Source organism: Barbatula barbatula (genome assembly GCF_947034865.1).
Source record: "Barbatula barbatula genome assembly, chromosome: 24".
In the NCBI taxonomy this organism is placed as follows: domain Eukaryota; kingdom Metazoa; phylum Chordata; class Actinopteri; order Cypriniformes; family Nemacheilidae; genus Barbatula; species Barbatula barbatula.
This window is the reverse complement of record NC_136787.1, coordinates 14,322,090-14,331,721: the sequence shown is the minus strand read 5'-3', so window position 1 is coordinate 14,331,721 and position 9,632 is coordinate 14,322,090. Positions and strand designations below refer to the sequence as shown.

Here is a 9,632-nt window from a genome sequence, read left to right as displayed (position 1 = left end):
CTTTCAGTGAAGGGAACACGAATCTGAACCGAACCAGCCTCACTCTTGCGCTTCAGAAAGAATCACTTCCTCTGACACTCTGGTCCAGACGCCAGGGCTTCATGTTTCCATGACGACTGACCAGACAAGACGCACGTGACGTCATATAGGTGTACCATAGTGATTCAGGATACTGACTCCAGTACTCACCGATATGATTTCGCAATCGGAACAACTCTATGTAAAAGGAAAGAAGTGTGAGACAGCTTTGGAGCAACTTAGTTGATTCACAACACTACATAACGTGTTCTCACTCCGCGTGTGTCTCGCGCTGAGCGGTGCAGGTACAGAGGAGGAAGAGAAGAGGATGACACCATTTGCTAAGCGGGGATGTTTCATTTTCATCCTTAACACATACATTTTTATCCAAAAACTACGGAGTATGTTTTGGAAATTATTTAACCTTCTAAAAGACGATTCTTTTTAGAATAACAACATTTCTTACTCCAAGTTTTAGGGGTGCTGAGCTCCTTTTTAGGGGTGCTGAAGCACCCCTAAAAAGGGGCTAGCTTTATGTATAAGGCTCAGGCACAGTAGAATACATGAATGAATACTTTTTATGTACTTCTTGCGAGGCCTAATTTTGCACAACTCATTACCTCTGGGGTCAACGGTCTCCTCAGTGGCAATAAACCTATCGCATAAATTAAATGCAGACTTTGACCCCAGAGTGAAGATCCCTGTCCAGTGTGGATCTCTCGGCTAGTCGCCGTCTTTTGGCGTATTCATAGGTTCTGGTTCAGCCATGAAGATTGATTTTGCTCCTTCTGATGTGCCTCTGGATAGGAGGCTTCAGACTGCTGCGGTGCTAGTCTGGGTCTTCTCTTTCCTGGCCCTCGGTAAGTGCATGTGCTTTCAGTAGCCTATCTTTTCAATATCTTGATCCTCTGCCATGTTATCTCGAACTACTTCTGAATGGTCTTTGGATGAGTTTTCAATATTTTTTCATGTTTCACACTTCTGTCTTATCCCGTTCTTTGTTGTCTTTGTGTCATTTCTCAGCACCCCTCTGCATAGTTTTGTTCTTGTTCTTGCTCTTCACTCGGTTTTGGCTTATCAGTGTGTTGTACGCCACCTGGTGGTTCATCGATTGGGATACGCCCTCAAGAGGTGGTAGAAAGGTCCCGTTTCTCTGCAAAATGCGCGTGTGGGAGCACATGAGAGATTATTTCCCCATAAAGGTAAGCGGGTTTGTAAGTACTGTAATACTGTATAAAAACAGGCGTGTTGGTTTCTATAACTTTTTTTATAGATTCAGCATTAGCAGGCATCAACATTTATGTTTAGTTAGATTTCAGTTCAGTTTCATCATAAACACTGCCATCTAGCATCTAAATGTGTAGTAAAAGAATGCAGACCTCAGCATGGATTATTTTCTTTTGCAAGACCCAACAGAAAAGTTTGTTATAAATGTTAACATTTCTTTCTTTCTTTCTTTCTTTCTTTTTTGTTTACAAAACACACTTCAGACATACAGTATAAGCATATGACTTCAGGTCTAAAGATTTGAACGCTCAAGAGATGTGACCCTCTTGAGTGATAGTGTATATTATATTTTAATGTTTTTATTCATACAAATTTCTGACTAACACATGTTATCACATTCACCAATCATATAGTTAGAGTTATTATCAGCTTTGTGGCTATATAACCAAACAATTGATCAAAAGTGGAAAAATTAAAGTCATTACATCAAAATGGTTCAAACAAAAGGCAAATGTTTTTCAGTGTTTATTAGAAAGCATTTATATGTTTTTTTGTCCTGTGGGGCTGCTATTCAATGAGCTCTCTGGAGAATTGATCAAAACCACTTTGAATTGAAAATTGGGTTCTGTATTGTCTGAAACAAACAATCTGTATAAACACGAATGCTTGATTTTAGAGACTTATTTTTGAAATTTCTTTGGTTATCTGACCTTGTTATACAGTACTTTATTTCTTTCATGTCTTAGTGTTTACCAAAAAGGATTGTTTTGCTTGACAGCGTGTATAAACAGTATATATCACCAACATCAGAACACTGTTATCACCCTGGGTGCAAAACCCTTGGTACAATAATGTATCTTATCTGTATATTATCTTTTAATAATGGATGTCCCTTCACCTTTTGAACAACAGGGGGCATGTCCTAACTTCTCAGAGTGAATGAGTTACTGTAAACAATGTGGGGGCTATAGACCCCTGTTCCAATCAAAGCTCAAGGTCACGGTCTTACCCTCCATCAAAACAACTAGACATCTTTAATTGTTAATAAATGAATGTGATTGTGAGTTTTTTTATTTTGCACCAAACGCCGACTGTTTAATTTTATTTATATGTATCATGTGAACTTGTTCTTTTACATAAAAATGAAATTTGGAGTTTTTCCCTTGAGAAAATTCCCAATTTGCCAATGCACCATACAATTGCGATTCGTCTCAGCATTCTCAAACTGAACAGAAGACAACATATGACTTCATGCGTCATTGAGATTAAAAAGCCACTGCTGTAGTTAAACAGAGCATTTGTATTCAGAGTAAATAATTGATTAAGATGAAATCTTTCTCCAACCACTGGTGCAAATTTCCCTCACATTCTTAAATAACCCCTTGAAAGCAGAGCTCAGGGATCTTGCCTCATTGTTTTAACACGTATCCTTAGTTAATTGATGTAATGATATTATGTGAAATTCATATGAGTTCAGACAAAAGTTAACAATCTACTAGAAACTACTTCTGTGCTGGTCCATTATTTTGTGTTTTTGTCTAATCATTTGTGGGTTTTTTTGTATTGGGGTAATTTATTAGTCTAGTCACTGGTGCAATATACAGTGTAATCCTCAGATTAGTGTCTTTTAATATTAATAATAATAAACTTTATTTTAAATATTGTACCTATATATATATATAGGTACAATATTTAAAATAAAGTTTATTATATATATATATATATATATATATATATTAAAAATGATAATTAAAATACAGACAAAAGTAAAAATACAACACAGAGAAAAAGAGTATAAGAGCGGATTTAAAAGCACTAAAATATTCAATCCAAAGTCTTTGTGCATAAGAAGAAAAGGCACGATTACCCATAGAGCATAACCGTGTAGCAGGAACCACTAAAAGACCAGTGTCCGAAGAACGTAACAGACGACAAGGACTGTAGACAGTAAAGAGTTTTAGCATGTAATCAGGAGCCAAACCATGCAAGGCTTTGAAGGTCAGCATCAAAGTTTTTAAATCGATCCGAAACCTGACAGGGAGCCAGTGCAATGACTCTAGAACTGGAGTAATGGGCTCACATGTCCTGGTTCATGTCAAGATTCCAGCAGCTGAGTTTTGTACAGCCTGTAGTTTACTTAACGTGGTTTTAGAGATCCCAACAAGCAGGGCATTACAGGGCAGGACTCGTTTTTAATTGTGGATTGAAGGTTACATTTGTGTCAAAATGTTTAAATTCGGTTTGAAACATTAGAACAGGGCCTTTTAGGTTGAGAGTTAATGACCCCGTTTTACTGATTTGATGGGGGGATCCAATGAGCATTACCTATGTCTTATTGCTTTTCAAACAGAGAAAGTTTTGAAACATCCAGATTTCTACAGATAATAATTCAGAAATAAAAATACAAAAAGTCGGAAAAAATGTGCATTACCTGAGTCTAAGCTTTCCTGTAGCTCAGTGGTAAGAGCGTGGGGCTAACAATGCCAAAGGTTGTGGTTTCGATCCCTGGGGATTGCACATACTTAAAAACAAATGTATAGGGTGATGCTATGTGAGTCGCCTTGGATAAAAGTGTCTACCAAATGCGTAAATGTAACATGCTCAAGTAAATGAGTGAGAAAATACTTTGGTCGTAAGATATAATTTTTATATAAAAAACATCTTTAACTATATGTTTATCTTAAAAAAAAACATGTTGGACACAATTGTGATTCTGCTTGCTAGAAGTTAATGATAACCCGAACCACTACTGTACTTCAAACTGGAAGCTTACGCTGATTTGTCATTTCTGTGTTATTGATTGAGATTCCACGTCTAGTGACTAACATCAACACTTGGGTGTTATCTGCTCCTAATGGTGTGAAAGGGCATCATTGATCAAACATAACTGCATTGCATTTAACATGATCACATTAACCTTCAACAATCAATGACGTCTGCCCTGAATATTAGGAATTTATAGAATCAACTCAAATTTATCACAAAAATACTTTGTGTGTATAATACAGAAAGCCGTGGAAAAAATTACAATTTCACATTTATTTCCTTAATTTACAATTTAGAGGTATGTGTTCAGGTAATATGAACAATATTTCTCCCACATTTAAATTAAAAATATTGTTTCTATTTGCATTTATTTGCAGAAAATGAAAACTGGAGAAACAGGTCAAAAACCCAGAAAAGATGCTCTGTATTTTTGTTAAACCCCAAATACGGCAAAGTTCTTATTATTTTTTAAGGAATACAACAGTAATATATTATTCAGAAGAGGATTGACCTTAAATGTTATCATAATTGTAGAACTACAAAATGGTACTTCCTTATCATGATAGTTAATATTCACTGGAAGCTGGATCATTCAATGTAATAATAAATGTAATTTGATTTAATATCGATCTACTTAACTACATTTTATAATGTAGATGAAAAAATAATAATTTTGTAGTGAAGTGAGGGCGAGCAAATGAAGACCTATTTTTAACCTGCTGTTGTCTTCTCTTTCTGTGCCTTTAGTTGGTGAAGACAGCTGATCTGGACCCCAGACAGAACTATGTTCTGGGTTTCCATCCTCATGGCATTCTTGTGGCAGGTGCTTTTACAAACTTCTGCACGGAGGCCACAGGATTCAGCAAACTCTTCCCTGGGATGAAGAGCAACCTTCTGATGCTGCCTCTTTGGTTCAGATCCCCCTTCTTCAGGGACTACGTTATGAGTGCAGGTCAGAAACTTTTATTGATTGAATAGTGTACATATTAATATTTTATTTTTGTGGTAAGACACACACTTTATCATAAACCCCCTGGACATATTGATTAACCAGTAACATTTACAGCTATAGTACTACAGTGAAATACACTTTACATTTGTGTTTAATGCGATTGTTTTTAAATGCAAAACAGCCAAAACCTTTTACTTATTTTCCGAAAAAGTGTAGGGTAACAAAATTTGACTTATAATTTTTGAGTCCCTCGTCAACACCATACCTAAATATGACTTGCTCTTCTTACGGGCAATGTGCAACTGTTCCAATGTTGTAAAACTTGTGTCTATGCCAGGTCTTGTTCCATCTAATAAGGAGAGTGCCAGCTATCTGCTCAAACATAAGGAGGGTGGGAACGCTGTAGTCATTGCAGTTGGTGGTGCCCCTGAGGCTTTGGATGCCCGTCCCGGCGACTATACCGTTCACCTCGCCAATAAAAAGGGCTTCATTAAATTTGCAATGGAGCATGGGTAAGCAGCATCTGACTGCTTCACAGTGTAAAAGGTTATCAAAGACCAATACTGTATTCGTGCCAGTTACTCTGTGCCTTATTTTTCTGATTTGCCACAATGGATAATTTTTGGAAATACAGACTTGTGCAATGTGCAGTTGTTGCGTGTAATAGCAATGATTTGATGAAATACTCTGTGACCTAAGTTCAAAAGAGATTGAGAAATTGAGAAGAAATGTAAACTGTACAATGTCACGTACAGTAGTTCAAATTAAATTAACAGTTCTAATCTGACAGTGTAGAGATTTTTAGAAAATCTAAGTGATTTATTAGAAATTTAAGGAACAAGATCTGTTAGCAATTGCATATGTTACATTATGGTCATAATGCTTGATTAGAAATGTAATATAGAGCTTTTTTACAACAATTTAATGGACAACCGAAAATATATAAATAAGAATGATACTCCCTTCTCACCCCTTATAAGTGTTCGATTTTGATTATATCTTTGTCATTTCAGTGCCCATTTGGTTCCTATATATTCTTTTGGAGAGATTGAAGTCTTTGATCAGGTGAAGAACCCTCGCGGAACCTGGTTGCGATATATTCAAGAGCGTCTGCAAAGCATCATGGGTGTTTCACTGCCTCTCTTCCATGCACGAGGAGTTTTTCAATACAGCTTTGGCCTGATGCCCTACAGAAAGCCCATCAACACTGTCGGTAGGTTGAGTTTTGTTCAGATATTAGAAGAATGAATCCACGATTTCGTGCAAATCGAAGCTGCACTACAGTATACGTGTTAACAAGGTATTTTGTACCATAGCGGAATATCTTGTTTTCTCTTTCACCTCTTTAACCACTGTTTTTAAACAATATTTTGTATCAAAACATAAAAATGTTACAGGTCTAAAGCAAAATCCCACAATTCAGCGTGATATTTCCATACAAAATTGGATGATATCAGATGCTCATATCAGCAAACGTGAGGTGGATCGATTGCTGGACCTCAGAGGGACTGCCAATGTCTAGATATCTGAGTTGCTTGGTGGAGCTAAACAAATACACAGATGGCAAATACACAGATAGCAACCTGTTATTGACCTCAGATTTTTAGAAAGCATACCATCTTTACTTTTAGTCCATGTACTGTAACTATGAACTCATGTACAGTAAATGCAAGTATGCCTCTAAAGGTTGACAAAATACACATTTTGATGGCATACTGTACACTTTTAAATGATCACTGAACCCTTCTTTATTCGTGATTTTGTTGTCATAATTCATTATTATCAGTCACCCTTTTTGCCAATGGGTTTTGCAAAAATCAAACCACTTAAAAGTATTAAAAAGGGCTTGTCAACTTTGACACTGCGTTTATTGGTTTAAAAAATACAGTGTTTTTACCATTTCCTGAAAAACTGTGAATTTGGACATGCAATGTTTCTGAAGGACAGCGTCGATATATATTAGTCATTTTATAGAACAAAATTGTTAATAATCAATGGAAAATATAGATGATTTTCCATACATAATAATTTTTCGTTCCAATAAAACGCTTTTAAGAAAGAGTGCCCCCAACGTGACCAAACTGACTAGGACACTTTTAATGTGTCAAATCCTGATGTAATAAAGAAGAAATATTGCCTTTCTTCAGACTATTTCATGGTGAACTTCAGAAAACACTGGGGTCCTTTATTTACTTTTGCGCCTGTGTTTTCCCACCACATCCATGCAGAATAAGTTTAGTTTATTCATTTCAGTATCACAAGCCCACATACATAAACTTGCTTTTAAAGATTGCTTTATTTTCAAACTTGATTTTAATATTTGAATAGACTGAACGACTGTACCATATAGGCAGTTATAATCTGAAGTTTTTCGTCCTTTTTTGCTTTCAAGTGGGTCGGCCCATCAAGGTAGAGAAAAAAGAAAAACCCACCGCAGAAGATCTGGACAATCTTCACCAGCTTTACATGGATGAACTAGCACAACTGTTTGAGGAACACAAACAAAACTATGGAGTACTTGAAGACTCTCACCTGGTGTTTCAATGACCTGACCGCATCACTGCAGTGTGTGTGTTTGTGCGTGTGCGTGTTTGTGTAATCTCTATGAACAATATGGTTAAACATGAGATGTAGTAAGTATGAGAATCTATGAGAGTATGAACAAAGTTGTCAACTGTTTTAGCTACAGAGTCGAATCATTATTTTGATTTATTTGAATCATTTTGAAAAGGACATAACAGTTCATTTATTTGCATTATATCCACACATGCCCTTGTTTCTACTGGGAATTTCTGAATAAATATCCAGCTCTTTTCTACTTATTACAAAATAGTAAGACAAAACTCATTCATATGATGGTGTGAATTTGAGTAACTTCGTTCCAGAAAGAAAGATTGATTTAAACCCAGAGTTTGCACTTTGCAATGTTCAGCCTCATTTCACAACGCGTCACGGAATAGAGGACAAATTTCTTAATTTCCATCGTGGTTACACAGACAATAGCCACAGGCTGCCAAAATGTCTACGACAGTAAAATCTAGATCTGACCATTTCAAAGACATAAGAGAGCTATGAGTTGATGCCAATGGTTCAAATATAGTACAAATATGACATGTATGGGAATATTGGGTCAGAGGTGCAGCTTTGATTTGATCCTGTAGTTAGTTAGAACAACATAAAACAGGGTCTGCATTGGGAATGGTGGGTTTTATGGGGGAAGTAAGGGGTGTTTCGACAACCTAGAATTTTCTAGCTCATGGATCAGCAGCCGGATATCCGATCGAACCCGTGTTGATTCACATGCCTTATGCTCTGAGGGGCTTTTTCAATGCCAGAAGGTACACCAGAATGATTGTCACCTAAATCAGCAATCTGGAAAATAATGCACTTCATTAAGACACAATGGAGATTGTACCTGCAATGCACCTTGATGTGTGAACGAATGTATGCAAGGGTGTGGATGTGTACATCTAAAACATGCATGACACTGGGGAATTTGCTCTAGTGTACTTTGAACCTGTTATTATCCTTATTTTGGTCTTCAAGAAAAACAATTGTGCAACATCACATTTGTTTTAACATGCTTTACGCATAAGCATAAGCAGGCATTATATCAATATAAACAAATTCAAGCTCTAAGTTGCTATTCATTAGATCAAAATTATTTTGTGTTATTCAGAGAAAAATGAATATGAAAATTATTTTTTGCGAAATTGCTTTTATCTTGTGAATTTTATTTTAATAAAATTTCTAATGATTGACATAAAGAAAGATAATGTATCAATATCACTTATGGTATACCTGAGACTGTTTTGATCTATTATCATTTTTCTTAACAAAAGAGCAAAGTACAAGAAGGCCAGATACTTGGTACAGTCTTTATCAACTACACCTTATCTGCATTGGGTTGAAAACAGAAAAAGTGAATAACAAGTATTTTATTGAAAATTATAATACGCGTTTTTTAGTCCCACTTGAAAAGATCAACATGAAAAAATCAACAACCAACATAACACCACAGAAAACCACAAAAAAACGTATTAATCCTTTTGAATTTTCAGATTTGTATATGCATGTGACAAATATCTACATTGTATCACATTGTACTGCACTTATTCAATCTGTAACTCTGTAAATGTGCAACAATAATTTCAAACAAATTCATGTGTCTCAAATCTACAAATTTCAAAGATAAAAAAAGACCAATGGACTTTTGATACTGAGACTGTACAATTTACAGCGTTAAAGTTTATGCAATGGCTTGTCTAGACTGGATTTATTTCCTCATCAAGGTTTACTGAGGCACTCAGTCTGTACCCCTTTTAAAAACGGTCAGAATTTCACCTGCTGTGACACTGATTTCAAGAATAAAGTAAATTAAAAAAAAATATTGATGTCATTTTGCATTTATATTGCATGAAAAAGAAGCGAACTGTATGAAGATTAACAAAAATGTTAATATTGACTACAAAATACATACCACCACTAAATTGACACGCCATTAATGTTGAAAAAAACTGGATGCTTTACATGATGCTTCACGCAGTTTATGAACAGTAGCAACAGATAAAAACTCAAGAAACTTGGAGAAAGATATTAGACATATAGCAAACAGGTAAATTGACTGAAGAGGACTGACTGCAATCCCCTTCAGTAGCTTCCGAACAGG

General features: G+C 35.8%; 1 protein-coding gene across 1 annotated transcript; it reads left to right on the top strand.

The window, feature by feature from the left end:
- The first annotated feature begins 678 nt into the window (after nt 1-678).
- Nucleotides 679-9,342, top strand: mogat2 (monoacylglycerol O-acyltransferase 2). The gene is made up of 6 exons (XM_079448608.1): nt 679-878; nt 1,042-1,220; nt 4,759-4,963; nt 5,301-5,475; nt 5,977-6,176; nt 7,356-9,342. Exons 1-6 carry the CDS (start codon nt 785-787, stop codon nt 7,508-7,510), a joined length of 1,008 nt encoding a protein of 335 aa, XP_079304734.1. The 5' UTR covers nt 679-784; the 3' UTR covers nt 7,511-9,342.
- The last annotated feature ends 290 nt before the right edge of the window (nt 9,343-9,632 follow it).